The sequence below is a fragment of the Podarcis vaucheri genome (assembly GCF_965113315.1).
Source record: "Podarcis vaucheri genome assembly, chromosome: 4".
NCBI classification, from domain to species: domain Eukaryota; kingdom Metazoa; phylum Chordata; class Lepidosauria; order Squamata; family Lacertidae; genus Podarcis; species Podarcis vaucheri.
The window spans coordinates 64,476,596-64,494,854 of NC_138762.1; the positions used below are offsets into that span (position 1 = coordinate 64,476,596).

An 18,259-nucleotide genomic window follows, 5' to 3' on the forward strand; every position below is an offset into this window, starting at 1 on the left:
TATGGTCTGAAGCTCAACATCAAAAAAACGAAGATCATGGCCACTGGTCCCATCACCTCCTGGCAAATAGAAGGGGAAGAAATGGAGGCAGTGAGAGATTTTACTTTCTTGGGCTCCATGATCACTGCAGATGGTGACAGCAGTCACAAAATTAAAAGACGCCTGCTCCTTGGGAGAAAGGCGATGGCAAACCTAGACAGCATCTTAAAAAGCAGAGACATCACCTTACCAACAAAGGCCCGTATAGTTAAAGCCATAGTTTTCCCAGTAGTGATGTATGGAAGCGAGAGCTGGACCATAAAGAAGGCTGATCGCAGAAGAATTGATGCTTTTGAATTATGGTGCTGGAGGAGACTCTTGAGAGTCCCATGGACTGCAAGAAGATCAAACGGATCCATTCTGAAGGAAATCAGCCCTGAGTGCTCACTGGAAGGGCAGATTGTGAAGCTGAGGCTCCAATACTTTGGCCACCTCATGAGAAGAGAAGACTCCCTGGAAAAGACCCTGATGCTGGGAAAGATGGAGGGCAGAAGGAGAAGGAGATGACAGAGGACGAGATGGTTGGACAGTGTTCTCAAAGCTACAAACATGAGTCTGACCAAACTGTGGAAGGCAGTGGAAGACAGGAGTGCCTGGCGTGGTCTGGTCCATGGGGTCACAAAGAGTCGGACACGATTAAACGACTAAACAAAAAAAACAAACAAACATATTTAAATAACTAGGTTTAAATGCATTTTCTTTCAAACTAAGACTTTCTCAATGTATTTTTCTTTAAAATGTTCTAATGTATTTTGGCACTTTTTAAAAGCTGAGATATATGGTGGCATATTCAGGCAGTGCAAAAGCAAGTGGATAACTTTTTAAAAGCTGAGATATATGGTGGCATATTCAGGCAGTGCAAAAGCAAGTGCTCTTGTGCATGTTAGTCTGGGACCTGTGGATAAGTTTATGGTGGAATTCACAAAGATGAAATTCCTCAAGTATCCCTAAGGTCAGTCAAGATAAGTTCACAAGCATAACACGAGAGAGAGAGAGACAGAGAGAGAGAGAGAGAGAGAGAAATACACACACACACACACACAGAGAGAGAGAGAGAGAGAGAATGAGAATATCTTATGGTTTACTCCAAGAATCTCATAATCACAGCAGTGTCTTTCTCAGCTTTCAGAGAGCCGAAGCCAATGTCAGCAGACAGATCTTTCACAATCTTTTTTAAAAAAATATCTTACGACCATCATTATGTCTTGTGCCAATTGATTTCACAGGTCAATTTTAGCATTCAGACTAACTTAATAAAATACTAGTTTATTCACAATTAACTCCAATATTTATTAAAAAGAGGAACGTATAAATAAATCCTCTTCAGCTGTTCTTGGTTCTGGGTTAAGTAAATTTGTGTGTTGTGGTATATGGGCAGAAGGATGAGCATAATAGTTCCCCTCAATCACTGTTCTGATCACATTTAATGAGTTGGAATACAATCTTCTGAAATGGGAAGCCTTCAGCACTTTAAGAAAATGAAGTTTCTAAAATATGTGCAGTCCTCTATTACCTACTTCAGATGGTCATCGTCCGGTTTGTGTAGAGTAACAAGAACAACAATAAGGATTGGAAGTAGATCTAACACGTTCATCCATAAAGCACTCCCTCACACATGATTACTTAACACAGAAACAGAGTACCTGCAGAGATATTCTGGTTACAATCTAGTGAAAAAGCTCCATGTCTTCAGTGATGGTTTGTTACTCTGACTTTGCATTATAATTTTCTTTTTCTTTTTCAAAATCATTGTACTAATATTCATCAGTTCAGAGAAACCACTATTATCGTCTTACTACGGTTTTTTGCGTTAAGCATATTGTGTGTGTGTGTGTGTGTGTGTGTGTGTGTGTGTATTGTGACAAAGTGTCATTGAAAAACCTAAGTAATTCACTTAATCATGTTTTCACATTGGATAATTTTATCTCCTAAATTTTACAAGTGTTTGTGTAATCCCTATATTTGCATATTTATTGACATTTGCAAGATAGGAAAGAAGAAGTATAAACTGAGCAACCATGCTTACAAGTAAAATATCAGCTTTGGATATGAGCAGCCCAGATACCTTGTTTATTAGAACACCATCTCATATTACTCCCTTAGGAGTATTCTGTACTCTGTGTACACCAATTATCCGAAGTTTCAAGGGAAAGGAGAGTAAATAATAAATGATACTGTAAGGACATTGCTGTTGAGTTTACCATACTCTAGGGGAATGTAATATAAAAATTAAATCTCCTAATTCTGCCACTATAATAGGAAACATTAACATCAAATGTCACTTAACTGCATTTATGAAGGTTAGTTAATAAGCATCGTGGGTACCTTAAGACTGAATTTATTTAATTTTTGTGGAATCTTATTCAACCAGAGGATTATTAGCACAAGATACATTTTTCTTTATACATAGGATGCTTCTAAAATATCCTCATCCAAATTTCTTCCTGCTGTTTGGAGTTCTGAAGCACCTGCTCTTGTTTGAGAACTGGAACCCATTAATTAGAAATCCTCCATTCACCCCCCACCTTCACAATTTTGTAAATTCAGACTGTACGTACACAGCTTGCCTCAGCTTTGAGTTATGCACTGGAAACAAACAAACAAAATTACATGTAATGCTTCCATGATATCTAAAATAGACACTTCTTCCAACTACAATGATATCTTACACCCATTTCAAGCCCATATAGATCTGGTCTCTGCAACAATGAATCAGCTTCGCTCCACAAAGAGGGATGAAAAGATTTCTCTTTATCCATTACTTTTCTGATCCCCTTGTTCATTCTTTGCTACATTCCATTCTTCCTGAATGGCAATTAAACCAGGAGAGTTTGTAAAATTAATTCTGCACAGAGTTCTTCAGCTTTCTCCCCTCTCCCAGAGACGTATGTGCACATTGATAACGTCCCCATAAAACACCTGGAGTATGGAAGATGCAATCTTGATGTAATCATAAACATAACTGCATCAAAATTAGTTTTGTTTGGCATTTACTGATAGGCAGATTGGTTACACTACCCAAAATGGCAACTTTGTATTCCAGAACACCAGGTTGGTCTTTGGGTGGTGGTTTGTCAATGCACACATATGCTGTTAGTAAAGCATTGAACAAAAGGAATCCATTTAATTGTGCATACAGTTCTATCAAGATCACTTTTTTTGCACGTTTTATCAATACAAACATTGTTAATATGAAGGATAATATGCAAAATTTGCACAATCAGTTTCCTTGGTTAATCAAAGGGGAAGGACATCTATATACGTTGAAAGTATGTTAGCAGCTTGAATGTACTTATTAAAAATTATTAGCTTATATTGACTTCATACTGTCGATACTACTAGGGTGAATAAGACACTCACATTATGAAAGATAGAGTTTATTTAGCGGAAAATCAATTTAGAGGATGGCTGGCCGTATGCTTTAATTGAGATTCCTGCAGGGCAGCGGGTTGGACTAGATGTTCTGTGGGTCCCCTTCCAACTCTACAATTCTATGATTCCATCACTGGACTTTTCAGTTTTGCCTAACTATCATATCACATATTTGTTTGATACATTGTCAGGGAGACTTTTATTACCACTTCTATTGCACCATGTTTCCCAGGTCCCTGAGATGAGATTAAGCACGGCAGATAAAGATGGTACAAATCTATTTTTGTAGCTATTAAAAGCCCATTGGAATATCTAGAGCACAGAATGTCTTGATCAAAAGGAAGCTTTGGAAGCATTCATTGTGCTGCCGCTCATGGGGGTGGAAGGGGAAAATTTAGCTGTTCTCCATCTTGCTAATCCAGGAATCTAGACACAAATAGGAAGATTTAAAGGCTAGGAAGCAGAATATAAAGGGCAATGCTAAATGGCTAGATTATGAAAGGTGCAAGGGACAAAAAAGTGAGTTTTGATTTCTTATTTTAAGGTAAAAGATACAGAGTATGAATGTTATACAGTGGTACCTCAGGTTACATATGCTTCGGGTTACAGACTCCGCTTACCCAGAAACAGTGCTTCAGGTTAAGAACTTTGCTTCAGAATGAGAACAGAAATCGTGCTCCAGCGGCGCAGCAGCAGCGGGAGGCCCCATTTGCTAAAGTGGTGCTTCAGGTTAAGAACAGTTTCAGGTTAAGAACGGACCTCCAGAATGAATTAAGTACTTAACCCGAGGTACCACACGGGTGGCGCTGTGGGTAAAACCTCAGTGCCTAGGACTTGCCGATCGCATGGTCGGCGGTTCAAATCCCCGCGGCGGGGTGAGCTCCCGTCGTTCAGTCCCAGCTCCTGCCCACCTAGCAGTTCGAAAGCACTCTTAAGTGCAAGTAGAAAAATAGGTACCCCTTTATAGCGGGAAGGTAAACGGTGTTTCCGTGTGCTGTGCTGGTGCTGGCTCGCCAGCTGCAGCTTCGTCACGCTGGCCACGTGACCCGGAAGTGTCTTTGGACGGCGCCGGCTCATGGCCTATAGAGCAAGATGAGCACGCAACCCTAGAGTCGGACACGACTGGCCCGTACGGGCAGGGATACCTTTACCTTTACCTTACCACTGTACTAGGTTTCCTGTATGCCCATTTAGAAGCTAGACTTTCTCCGGGGTGAAAAGGGGCCAGCCGAGGGCTGCCCCGACCTTAAGTGGCCTTTCTAAGGCCCGCCCCTGCCGCCAGCCGATTGGCTGGCGCCACAGGGGATGCTAATAGGGGGAATCCCTGCCTCCCGCGAGGCTGGCGCCAGCCTCGCAAGAGCGAGTGTGGGCGGGGGTCGTGATCCCGCAACCCCCCTCCTCCTGACGATCGGAAGGGGCATTCTATAACAAGCTCCAAAGAGACATTCATCGCACTCTTACTGTCATCACTCTGATTATGAAGCAAAGTGTAGGGTAAAGCCATGACCAAAACTGGACAGATTTGAACTAGACAAGGATTGAAAATATTTGCATTTCAAATGGCAAATTTAAATGGCAGTGCTCTGGCGATTCTCTTGGTGTTTTCGAATTTTGATGGCTGCAGGACTGCACTTACCTTAACACTACAAGGTGACTGAGGCTACTGCATGTATTCCAGGTAACAAATTTCAGGTCAGTCACAAACACACAACTCTGATTCATCTTGTCGTTTATCTGTCAGACTTTGAAACTGTGGGTGAATGTTGTGTTTAATAGCCTCTGTGTAGTTCTGCAGTACTTGTGATGCTTAACATGCTAACATTTATTAGCTGCCAACAACCTTTAATTATAATAGCCACTGAAATATCTCTCAATTAAGACACATCATTTAATAGCAGTTCAGAAAATGCTCCTGCCATAGAAAAAGGGGAAATTTAATTCTTGATCTACAGCTTTTCTGTTTCCTTTACAAAACTGTGTAAACTTCTGTGACATTTAATGCAGCACATTTAGGCAACATAATATGTAATAAATGGAAAGTGATCTTTTAAAGCTCTTACAAGTTAAATACAACTGTATCTAGCTGGAGTCATATTGTTACAAGTCATCACACTTTATCTTTCCCATTTACAGTTATGACTACTGTTTCTTTAGTGAGAAAGCAATATTCCTCTGCCCTAATAGTGTAATTTATTATCAGCCAAGAAGATTTCAAGGCAATCTGAATTTTATTACGCTTTCAATATATTTACATTAAAGATGCCTTGATAGTATATTGCTGCAGACAAGTAGCAACGTATTATCATCAGGGGGAGGGGGTATAATTTCCCTTCAGCAAAGATATGTTAGTGTTCCATACATAATACTGAATTTAGCTATATACCTAAGAACATTATGTCAAAACCATTCTATCTAAAGGTGTCTTAGAAGAAAGTGAAGGTGCACAAAATTCAACATTTCAGCTAGATAAATTGAAAATAAATGTAAATGCTGAAGGATCATTGCTGACCCATTAATATAAAAGGACATTTATAGCAATCCCTTCTTCTCCTTTTAATCTGGCTGTCATAGAGATGCATGAAAATGAATTTAATACAACTAGGACTTCCTTGATCATTTTACTCAGGCTGTGTGCCCTGTAATTATATGAAACATTTCTCTCCTAAAGACTACCAGATGTGCACTTGATTTATTGTTGCACTCCTTCATAGAAATATAAGATGGCCATGCTGAATCACACACCAGATCCTTCCAGCCAAGTAGCCTATTTTCTGACAGTAATCCTCCTCTAGAAACATCAGAAGAATGGAATGTGGAAACCATTCCCCACAGCTTCTGACATTCAGAAGCATGCCAGCTCTAAATATGAAGAATTCTGTTTGCTGTAGAGGTTATTGTTGCAGGTTGAGGCTGCTACAACAGTTAAAGAATCAGTGGGATATGGGTTCGTATCTATACTCAGAGAGAACCTGAATGGGTGAACTTGAGGCAGTTACTATCTGGTAGTCTAGCAAACCTCACAAGGATAAAATGGGTGGGAGATCACTCAGGTATGCCACCCAGAATTCCTTGGATAAAGGGTGGAATTAAAAATACATAATTGATAGTTTAAAAAATGTTAATAGAAAAACAAATGTTTAAAGTTTATCTAAAGCGACTTTTATATCTTCTCCCAGCTGCTTGGGAAAGGACTGCAAGAATGTTTAAATAACTCAGGCACACAGGCAAGGTCCCATTCCACCAGTTTTTCTCATGGAATCGGCACTTCCAGTTCTATGAGAAAAGAACTATGTAATTAGTCCCTGCAGGAGCTGTTTGTGAATATATAGAATCCATGCAGCTGGAGAACATCTAAAGGGTACCTAAATTGTACATACATTTAGAAATCCAACAACAATAGTAGGCTTAAGTACCAAAGTGAAGTAGCTTGTTAAACAAGTAGCATTTCAGTATTCACAAATGCTAACCAGCACAAATTGATAGAGGCCAATGAATGTTTCTCTTCCAGACTCGGCAAGAAAGAGTTCAAAGGAGTCAGATAAACCTGTACTTGGATGTTGTGGGTGACTGCTTGCAAAGGATTTATGACTATGTCTAAAAGACCCAAGGTTAAATGACCAGTTCTTTGATCTTTCTGAAAACGTGTGTATTTGTATTTTGGGGGGAAGGGAGGAGTGATCATACTTGTATCTACCACCCAAATAAACATACCATATTTTTTCATCTATAAGACGCCCCCATGTATAAGATGCCCCCTATTTTTGGGGACTCAGATTTAAGAAAATAGGGGAGATGGCCCAGTGCATAATACGCCCCCTAATTTTTGACATTGTTTTTAAGGAAAAAAGCCTAGTCTTGTACACGGAAAAATACGGTATATAATGAATATCTACTTGAAGATATAATATAATAATAATAATTTATTATTTATACCCCACCCATCTGGCTGAGTTTCCCCAGCCACATAGTTCAATGCATACAATCTGGGATTCAGAACAACAAAAACCACCATCACTGGATGTTCTTCATCTCCATGTTGAACAGCACATAAGCAAGGACCAAGACCCTAAGGTTGCATGCTTCTCTTTCAACATCTGCCCATACACCACAGGTGTCTGTAGCAAGGGGGCCTTTGAACATCTCTTGCATGCATGAAGACTTCCTGTATACAGCTTCCTATATATGTGCAAAGGCTCCTTTGCTTCAGACAACCATGCCATGTACACATATGCTATACCAGGCACACCCAGGGTCATGAGTGGGGCTGCTCGGCTATTCAAGACAGGGGTGAATAACAACAGAACCGGGCCAAATAGACTGAATAAGCAGAGAATCAAATTCTAACTCATGCATGCCCTCGACAAAACACATTCTCCCCAGGCTTAAGTTGTGATGATAAAAAAACGGCATGGATCTATATTTCTTAAGTTACATAAGTGATTTAAACATAATCATAAATTTGATATGATATAACATCACAATAAACTTTTCACATACATCTCGACCAGGAATAAATCACAACTATTAATTCCTTTAAAAAGAAAGAAAGATTGAATATATTGGGAGAACTCATTTTCCTCATTTTTTTAAAAAAACAACAACAACACACAGATCACTTCACCGCTATATCAGTAGTTTATCTTATTGGATGTTACTGTTGTACAAACACCTGAGCAAACAAGATTTAGGACACCGAAGGAAAAGTAAAATTGGTGAAACTGCAGCAGCATAGTCAGCACAGGGTTTGAAGCAGTGCCAAAACAATTTGCCACAGCCCTTCCTCTCATTTTGCGCAGAACAATCCAAAATAACAGAGAGCAGAAAGGTTCAGAGAAAGGAGTTTATGCATATTTATTTTACAGTGGTGCCTCGCAAGACGAAATTAATCCGTTCCGCGAGTCTCTTCATCTTGCGGTTTTTTTGTCTTGCGAAGCACGGCTATTAACGGCTTAGCGGCTTTAAGAAAAAGGAAACAAACTCGCAAGAACCCGCAAGACGTTTCATCTTGCGAAGCAAGCCCATAGGGAAATTCGTCTTGCGGAACAACTCAAAAAACGGAAAACTCTTTTGTCTTGCGTGTTTTTCGTCTTGCGAGGCATTCGTCTTGCGGGGCACCACTGTACTTGCCTACTCCCTCCTTTTGTGTCTCCATTGTTCCAGTCTTTATCAGATAGCAAACTTGCAGTACTTCGCCATTTCCTGCCATAAGTTCCTTATTTTGTTAATTGCTCAGTACCAACATAAATAAACAGTTAGCAATCTTCTCAAATAATAAAATAATTCTAGAAATAAGATTGTAATTACTATTTTAATTGACTACTATCTTGAAAGAGAGAGCTGAAGAAGGAAAGGTTTAAATAGTACTAGAACATTTTTAAAAGATGAAAATACTCCTGATATATGTATGTCAGAACAAACAGCAGATCTTCATAGGATGAAAAATTTAACAGAAAGTTTTAAAGTCCTCCTCCATAGTCCCACAATGGGTTTTCTTGATGGAAGTCAAGTATTTAACATACACAAAATTATTCCATCAAGCTGTATGCAACACCAACATTTGAATACTCATACTTAATAGAAATATGGCCAGTATAAAGTGCACCTGAATTATTTCTTCCACCCCAACTATATTCCTGAAAGTGAGTTGTTATGTTTGTGATTATGCATACATTGGTTAATACCTTTACTTAGAATATTGTTTTTAGTCACCAGAGATATGCTTCTCCATTCTGCAGTGTTTCCGATTATAGTTCTACAACAGCTTTCATACCTCAACGGCATTAATTTCAGGACACAAACTCACAAAGACCTTCTAGAACTCCCTTTACTTCACCTTAAAATGAGTGATCTACCTGCAACTCTTATAAACAGATTCAAGCCCATTTCAGACTTTTAGAATGCTGCACAACCACACGAAGAAACCTAACAACTGGAAAAAAGCAACCATATCAGCAAAAATGGAAAACTAGCAAGAGATCCAAAATAAGACCTTTCCTCATTGTCAAAAATGTGTACTAAGAATCTCTGATTACCTGTAACTGTTAATTCTGTAGTTCTTCTGACAAAAAACATTCCATATTTTAATTCACACGTGTAATTTCCAATGTCATCTTCTCTGACCTCCTGGATAACAAGAACGTCCTTCTTGAATACAATACTTGGCCTCCAGGTTGTGACTTGGCATTCCTGTGCAAAGATAATTACAGTGCCTCAGTGACTACAGTCCTTGTACTTAAATCTGAAAGACTGATTCATTTCCAAACTAGCAAGCTTTTAAAAAGGTGGCATACAACCAAAAAAAGTTCATTAGTTCTGTAAACTAGAAACTATTTTGGATCACGTTCAGAGCTTTTGAAAGCGCTTGATTTTTCGCATAAACCTATGTGCCTAATTTGGCCAAGAAGGGCTTATTGTGCATGCTTTGTATTTGCCCAACAGCCAAGCTGAGGTGGCTAATGGGTTGTAGGTACTGGGGGAAATTGCAATGTGGACTGTTAAGGAGCAAGGCTTCACCTCTGTGGATGGACAGTCCTTTGCATTTCAGTTTTTGTGATTTATTTTTAAAGCATGAAAAAGTTAGACTTAAGTTGAATGCATTTTATATACATTTGTCCTGCAAAACAGTAGCAGCCGGTGAAGTGTAATAGGGTGGAGTGATGTTACCTGGCTTCCCAACATGGCGGACGGTGCTGGTAACCAAGAGGGAGAAGAGGAGCTCAGAGCAATTCAACATTCCTGCTGTTGCACCTGCAGTGCTCCAGTCTCCTCACTGCCTCTCCCTCCCAGCAACCTCCACATGGATATGAGGTGCTCAAGTGGTGGGAGATATTCATAATTATTTATTATACTTCTCCTTGTATTCTGAACTGAGGGTGACTTTATTCTTTATTTGTCAAGTAAGATACCCGATGGTGATAATTAAGCAAAAATCACACGTTTGCTATCTAATTATGACAAATCTGTGACAGAGTTGTGAGATTTGCTGTGGCCAGAAAGCTGAAGAGAAATTTTATTGAGGTTAATATGGTGAACTGCAAGGATTTAATTTGATTTTTAAAAACATATTAGTTCCTTTGGCCTTTTGTATTTTAACATTTTAAAACTTCTGTATACTATTATTTTGGGCATATTTTAACATAAAGATATATTTTGCTTGATGTTGTTCTTTAATATTGTACTAGTGTGTTTGATATGACCATGATAGTCAAACAACAACAATAAATTACACCCCATAAACTAAACCTTCACATTGGGAACCCAGGCAAACAATGCTGCCCTATCCTGTGCTGCCCCGCCAGCTGCTATTTCTCCAAAATATGCAATTTTTATTGTGTTCTAATCCATTTCACCTTAAAATTCACATTTGTATTCATTTTCCCCATGAACTTGTATCTATTTTGTGAAACTGTGTTGAAGAATTCAGAAAAGTACGTAATCTGCCTGACATAAATCTGGGACAGATGAAGTAAATCAGCTTGCTTCAAAATGTGGGCAGAACTTTTTTGTGTCAATCTGTATTATCCACAAAAGTATCACATAGCCTCCTTTGGATTATATTAATGGGAGAAGGCTAGTTTTAGATCAATATCATGCTGATTTGATGCAGGACCAAGTAATCTGATAACCATGGATTATACAATAATCCACCCACCCATCAATTCATTCATCCATCCATGGATTTTACAATCTATGGGTCACTTGTTCTAAGAAAAAAAAGTGTTTTTTTAAGCAACACAGAACTTATATCAGGTTTATATCAGCTTTCTCTTTGGTGAAGTGATGCTAATTTGGGCTGATTATGTAATATCTGAAAGTGCCTTAGGAAACATCTTGAGGTACTTTATGATTTTTCAAACATGCTGAGCAACCATAATGCTAACTTATTTTCCATTAGATAGAAAAAGCTCAAATAACTCATCACCATGACAACCGTTTGGATACCAGTCAGAGATTTTACATCCCTGAAAAGGTTAGAAAGTTCCTTGTACATTAACATTACAGTTGGGACTTCTGTAATAAGAGTGAAAGGAATATGCTTTACAGTCAAGCAGACAGCAGTTAGCATTGACATCTTTTTTCCGACGGGGCTCCTGGGCTGTGTGACATGCAGAAATACTAATGGTAAAGATGTTCCCATGACTGCTTCTCTATTCCATCTGATGAGTTACTGCTAGATAGGCAGTTGTTAAGTACACACTTATTAAAAGCAACAAAGGGAAAATATAGCTAATGTTGGGGAAGAGCAGAAATATCTAGTGGAATAGTCTCTACTTTAAAAATTATCTCATTTATTTCTTTAAAGGATTTATAATCCACTTTTTGAGCATGCATTATATGTAAGATGTAATATAAGCCATATGTAATATAAAACCATTCAACATATTCACTAATAATACGCTAGCCTAGAAGCCAGCACAAAATATACAATCAAACACGAGAAATGCAAATTCAGGAGATGTTGGCACAGCATCCCCAGTTTATGACCCAGCTTATATTACACATAAGAGGCCTTAGTGAAAAGGTAGGTCTTCAAGGCCCACTTAACTGCTATAAGGAAGGGGGCATGCATAACCATAAAAGGAAATGAATTCCATTATTGCAGGACCATTGCCAAGATGGCCCTGTTACAAGTGCCTGCCAGCCTAATTATCTTCACCTAATTGTCATTCATAAGTAGAATGATTAATGCCTTAATTATATCAGGAAAAGCAAAATATAAGGTGTCACTAATGTAATTCCATTTATGAAATTACACAACTATTCACACTGAAGTAAGGACCAGCATTTGTTTTGGAACTATTATATGAATATAAATTAACTTCACTCTTTAAAGTTAAATATACTATATAGATGGAAAACCCTTTTAACAAACAGTACAGTTTTAAATTTTGCACTGTTTTGCTTTTTGGAAGTACATTAATTTGAATGCATTTATTTTTCAGGACTACAGGAGATTTTGAACACTATAATCCTTAAAATTAGCTTCTGCCAACCTATGACAGCATGGAGCCACCCACTCTTTGTCATTGTGCTGGAATGTGCGCAGAGGAAGGCAACCAAGATGATCAAAGGTCTGGAAAGTAAGCCTTACGAGGAATAGTTGAAGGAATTAAGTATTTTAAACCTGGTAGAGAGGAGGCTGAGAGGAGTTATGATAGCCATCTTCAAATATCTAAAGGGCTGCTCACATGCAGTATGGAACCAGCTTGTTTTCTCCTTCTCCGGAGGGTAGGACCCAAACTAAAGGCTTTAAGTTACAGGGAAGGAGTTTCCTACTAAACATCAGGAATAACGTTCTGATGGTAAAAGCTGTTCAACGGTGGAACGTTCTCCTTAGGAGGTTGTGGACTCTCCTTCCTTGGAGGTTTTTAAGCAGAGGTTGGATGGTCATCTATCATGGATGCTGTAGTTGAGATTCTTGAATAGCAGACGGTTGGACTAGATGATCCTTTGCTTCCCTACAATTCTATGATTCTCAAGTTTTACATATTATGCAGTTGACCTAGGACTGCCAACACTAGCATGATGTACCATATTTATTTACCATGTTCAGCATAGGACTCAGGTTTAAGGCACTGGGAAGCAAGAAAAAACTAAGCTCTAATGCTCTCCCTCCTACCACTTCTTAAATGGGTAAGGGTAAGCAGATGCAAATAATGACATAACTAAGAGTGTGTAAGGCTACAAAACAGGGTGGCAGGAAGGTTGGCATAAACTAGGCAAAACCTGAACCCATTTTGAATCTAACCCTGACCTAAAATTGCCTGGGATCAATCAAAACGGCCTGTGGTTGCATATGTGTGAACTACTGGAATACAATATTCACTATGCCTGCTTGTAAGCATCTAGGCTACTGTACATGTTGAGGCCAGCCAAGCCCAGATGAGGTCTTCTTTGTTGAGCCCACTATCCTTAGATAATTCTGCAATGGCAGCTTAGCTATGTCTGATGTTTGTTGGATAAAACACACCTTCACATGATGAGCTAGATTCAAAAATCTCACATTTCAGAAGTAGAAAGCTAGCTAGATTTATTATTACTTTACATATTGATATATGCATATATAGCCTTGAGGATGTATGTGGAGAGGCAAATAAAACAAGCAGAACAGAAATATGAGAGAGAATTTCGAATTCAGTCATTGCTGAATACAGAAATGGGCATTTTACTTTGCCAGCAAGTATTCCGCAGCCTCTCTCTTTCTCTGTGTCCTTATTAGTTTTCTAAATCACACCAAGCTGTATTTACTGTTCAAGTAAATTCTTCAGATTACTGGAAATGCATCAGAACATTTAATATTTTGTTGGAAGCAGCCAAAGCTTTTCATATTTCTTACCTTATACCACAGGATTTCAGGCTCTCTATATGGTATTAAGAAATCCTGTATGTCAGGGCATGAGATTTCCTTGCTTTTGCTAAGTTCAGCTTTTTCAAAGTATTTCATCTTTGAATTGTAGCAGAGGCCAGTGTCATTTTCACCCACTGTCAGCGAAATGGATACTTTCATACAGTAAGTAGAGTTTCTGCAATACAGCAAATAAAAATAATGGTCTTGTGAATAATAAAACAAAAAAGCACCAAACATTGTAATAATGTGCTTTTTATAAAGTTACAAGAATCTTATGTACAATAAAGAAAATGGTATATTAATACTTGCATTAATTTGCTTGCAATTTTTATTTAGTCACTAAGAATATAAAGAATGTAAAGAATATTTTTAATTCCTTATTATATGCTAGAGATATTCCGTCTTCAAATTCCTTTATTTCTGTATTTCCTACAGGAAAAAAAATCTTCCTTCAAAGACAGTGGCAGTGTTAAGATGCATTAACCAGCAAAACAGATAACTGCCCTGCTGGCAAACACTATTATAGCAGCTCCCAGGGCTGTACAAATCAGTTTACAGCAAATAATTTCAGATCCAGACAGGAACCTCAACCATCGCACCATGAGCTAGATTGTTAACCCAGCTATTCATCAGATCAGAAAAAAGTTTTTCAAGTAAATAAAATATATATTTCTATAGTGTTTAATTAAAAAAGGTCTCGAACCTTTCAGTTCTTAGAATATCAATTACTTGCAATTGCTTTTAAAGAACAAGAACTACCAGCTTGTTTACCTTACAGCATAATCTATGCACATTTACTTTGAATAAAATCCAGCGTTCAACAGGACTTACTCCTAAGTAAATGTGCATAGGATTGCAGCCTTAGGCTCTGTATCCTTGCGTTACAAAATCAAAATCCTGTTCAATTATTATGATTAAGCACTCTCTCACAAGCTTTTCATTGCCACGTGTTCGTGGCAAATGTACTGCGAAACTAGGGGAGTTTATCTTGCACTTCTCTCATTCCTATGGTGCTGAAGTCAAAAAGGGGGGAAATATTTTGGAAAGTATTTTGTTCTAATTTTGGTTTTCTCTGTGGGTGACATCACAGCATGTTAAGGTTGGTCACCCTCTTCAAAGTGTACTAGCATAGCCAAAGACTATTTCCCCTAAAGGTAAAGGTAAAGGGACCCCTGACCATTAGGTCCAGTCACGGATGACTCTGGGGTTGCAGCACTCATCTGACTTTACCGGCCAAGGGAGCCAACATACAGCTTGCGGGTCATGTGGCTAGCATGACTAAGCCACTTCTGGCAAACCAGAGCAGTGCACAGAAATGCCGTTTACCTTCCCGCCAGAACGGTACCTATTTATCTGCTTGCACTGTGTGCTTTTGAACTTTTGACCTCTAATCTGATAGATGTGTATCTGACAGTGAATACATATAAACTATTTCATTGCTTGCCCTTGCAGATACCATGTGTCTCAGTGGCTCTAAGACTTCCACAGAAAACACATTACTGTTCTATAGTTTGTCCATTTTTCAAATAGAAAATATGAAGGAAGCAGAGAAAGCCACAGAACTTTATTTACATAAATGGCAAATATCTAACTTGAAAATGAAAGCAGTAGCATACTGGAAAACATCTGCACCATTGTAATTTCCCTGGATATGTAGTGCCCCTCCACCTTTTCCTTGAGGGCAAGCAAGGACAGGCAATACAACAAATGCAGGCATGTTTCCAGGCCCTTCTTCCTCTATGAACCTTCACACATGCCTTGTTTGCCAGCTGGAGATGCTCTCTGGAATTCCTACTAAAATATGTGCATCTGATCTCTATGAATACATGATGGACCAAAGAGCTGTTGTAGACAATACTTGCCTAGAGCCCATCTCCCTTCTCCTGAAAGTTTAGCTACCTAATCCCAGATGCATGGCTGTCAGTTGTCCTGTTACTTAGAGACACTCTATTATTATGTCTGGTGAGAAGTGATTTAACAGCAGGGAATATGAAGGAACATTCATGTCTCTGTAATGTACAATCCATTTTGTTTGGAGCCATCAGTTGTTAAGTTCATTATGTGCTACTGAAGCAAAGGTTTGAGGAGGGATGTAACACAGTGGCAGAGCCTTGCACTGATCAGAGCTCTGGATTTATCCCCATCATATTCAGTTATAAGAATCTCTGAACAGAAACCAGGAAAGATGTCTCACTGTGACCTTGAAGAGCAGCAGCCTGTCATAGTAGACAAGTACTGAGGTAGATGGATTTATCATCCAGAAATATGAATTATCAGTAAACTTGCTATATTCAATTTCTAAGACTAGTTCATTTGAAATGTTTAACAACATGTAATATTTGTGCAAATGAATCTTTTGCATATTTCTCTCTTCCATCTTCTCTTTCTTAAGATGAAAATGCATAATAAACAACATTGTATGAGTGATTCATGGAGCCCAGTATTTTATTTATTTATTGCCAAGATGTATTTTAAAAACATAACTTTAAATCCCATATGAAATATTTAGCATTCAGTTTTCATATAAATGAGAAGGAAACTGCATTCTTTCCCCCCGTTTTTAGTTTTGCAAATAACGGAAGAGAAGTACACAAAAGAATTCTGCCGAAGAGAATTATCTATGCTCAAATGTCTTAAATGCTGTTGTACATGCTTCACATGCTAATATATTAAGCTAGGTTGCCATATTTCAAAAAGTAAAAACCAGGACACCCCCAGATGTCAATTCTGCCTTTGAAATCCTGGTAAGGTCTGGAAAAGTCCAGACGTATGGCAGCCCTAATTAAGCAAACTACAAAGCCAAATCTAGGAAATATTATTCAGGTCACACAGTTCTTAATACATCTGAAACAGATGCTGAGATACATATTTTAGTTTTCAGCATTTTGTTTACCATGAAACTACTGTGTAGAATTAAGGGACAGGCTATGACATTTTCTGGACAATGCCATTTCTCCATATTTTGGTAACAGTTTCATAGCAGTCTTTCTGGCATAAGCAATTAGTACTTCTTCATATTAAAAGCAAATCAATGCTGAAGACATATTCTAAAGTGGAGCATGAACCATCACACAATGGCAGAGACTACCTGAGGCAATTTCACATCTGTAGGCATAACCTGAGGGACGTGGGTGGCGCTGTGGTCTAAACCACTGAGCCTCTTGGGATTGCTGATCGGAAGGTCGGCAGTTCGAATCCCCACGACGGGGTGAGCTCCTGTTGCTCGGTCCCAGCTCCTGCCAACCTAGCAGTTCGAAAACAGGTCAAAGTGCAAGTAGATAAATAGGCACCGCTCCAGCGGGAAGGTAAATGGTGTTTCTGTGTGCTGTTCTGGTTCGCCACATGACCCAGAAGCTGTACGCCTGCTAACTCGGCCAGTAAAGCAAGATGAGTGCCGCAATCCCAGAGTCGTCTGCAACTGGACTTAATGGTCAGGGGTCCCTTTACCTTTTAGGCATAACTTGGGGAAGGTGGGAGAGGTAAATGCTTTTTTCAACAACTAAATCAGCAGCAACAAACACACTTTTATCATATAATGTAACTTATGCTAGCAAAAGCATTAAATGCTTAGTTTTATTCAATTGCTAAAATGATATCTAATGCTACTTCATCATATACCATAACTGACAAAAGTACAATAAATGGCACCCCACTAACTTCTGATAAATATATATATTCTTTGCTCCTCAGCACATACAGCCCTGTTTTATTGAATGTTGACTGCCTAATGGAGACAAGTCCTGGATAGCACCAGTTGCAGTCTGTTGCTCCTATGTTCACAGCAAAATAAGCATGTTAAAACCAAGCTCCCCCAATCATAACCATAAACAATCCATAGACAGTCCCCTATGCACTGAAAGAAAATACAAAGGGAGTTGTGAGGCAGATGGTATAGCACCACCACTGCAAAGGGAAGTCACTCCCCCCATCTACAGGTTCAGCTTATGTATGAACACACCTGAAGCATGTAACTAATGTATACATGTAGTGAGGACACTTGATTGGAGCTCTACGCATACATGCTGTCATGTTTCTTTATTTCAAAGCTCTAGCCTTAGTTTCATTTTCAGATGACCAAGATTTAAAGCTATTATTTCTATATTACAGCACAAAAGTGAAACCAATGAATATATCCACAGTGCATGGCATTTGGCTGTATATGTGAATTATCAGGCAGACTTAAATATTTACTAAATATTATTCCACCTCCCTGAAAACATCTACTTTTTCACATAAGGAACTTTGATATATGAATCCCTCTGGACCCACGTGTGTGGGTGAATAACAAAAAGAAACAGCTGGCTCCCTGGCTTCAAATCACAGGGCTTGCACACAAAGAGCCCCGATAGCAGAGTATTAAACTCACAAAAATAATCAGTACAGTAAAGCATGAGGAATATAGGTTGCAATGAGCAGATCACAAAGTGTTAAATAAGCTTAAAATGCTTTACTTACTGATTCAAGGTCTCAACCATGCATTGTTTCATGCAGCAGCAAGGA

At 38.7% G+C, this 18,259-nt stretch overlaps 1 protein-coding gene across 5 annotated transcripts in view; it reads right to left on the reverse strand.

The window, feature by feature from the left end:
* The window catches only part of IL1RAPL1 (interleukin 1 receptor accessory protein like 1), a 653,479-nt gene that overhangs the window by 260,033 nt on the left and 375,187 nt on the right, over positions 1 to 18,259 (reverse strand). For all 5 annotated transcript variants that reach the window (XM_082219956.1, XM_082219953.1, XM_082219952.1 and 2 more), the window contains 2 exons: positions 13,748 to 13,934; positions 9,444 to 9,597 (listed from right to left, as the gene is read on the reverse strand). In XM_082219956.1, coding sequence (XP_082076082.1) covers positions 9,444 to 9,597; positions 13,748 to 13,934 — 341 coding nt within the window. The remainder of the gene's footprint in view (positions 1 to 9,443; positions 9,598 to 13,747; positions 13,935 to 18,259) is intronic.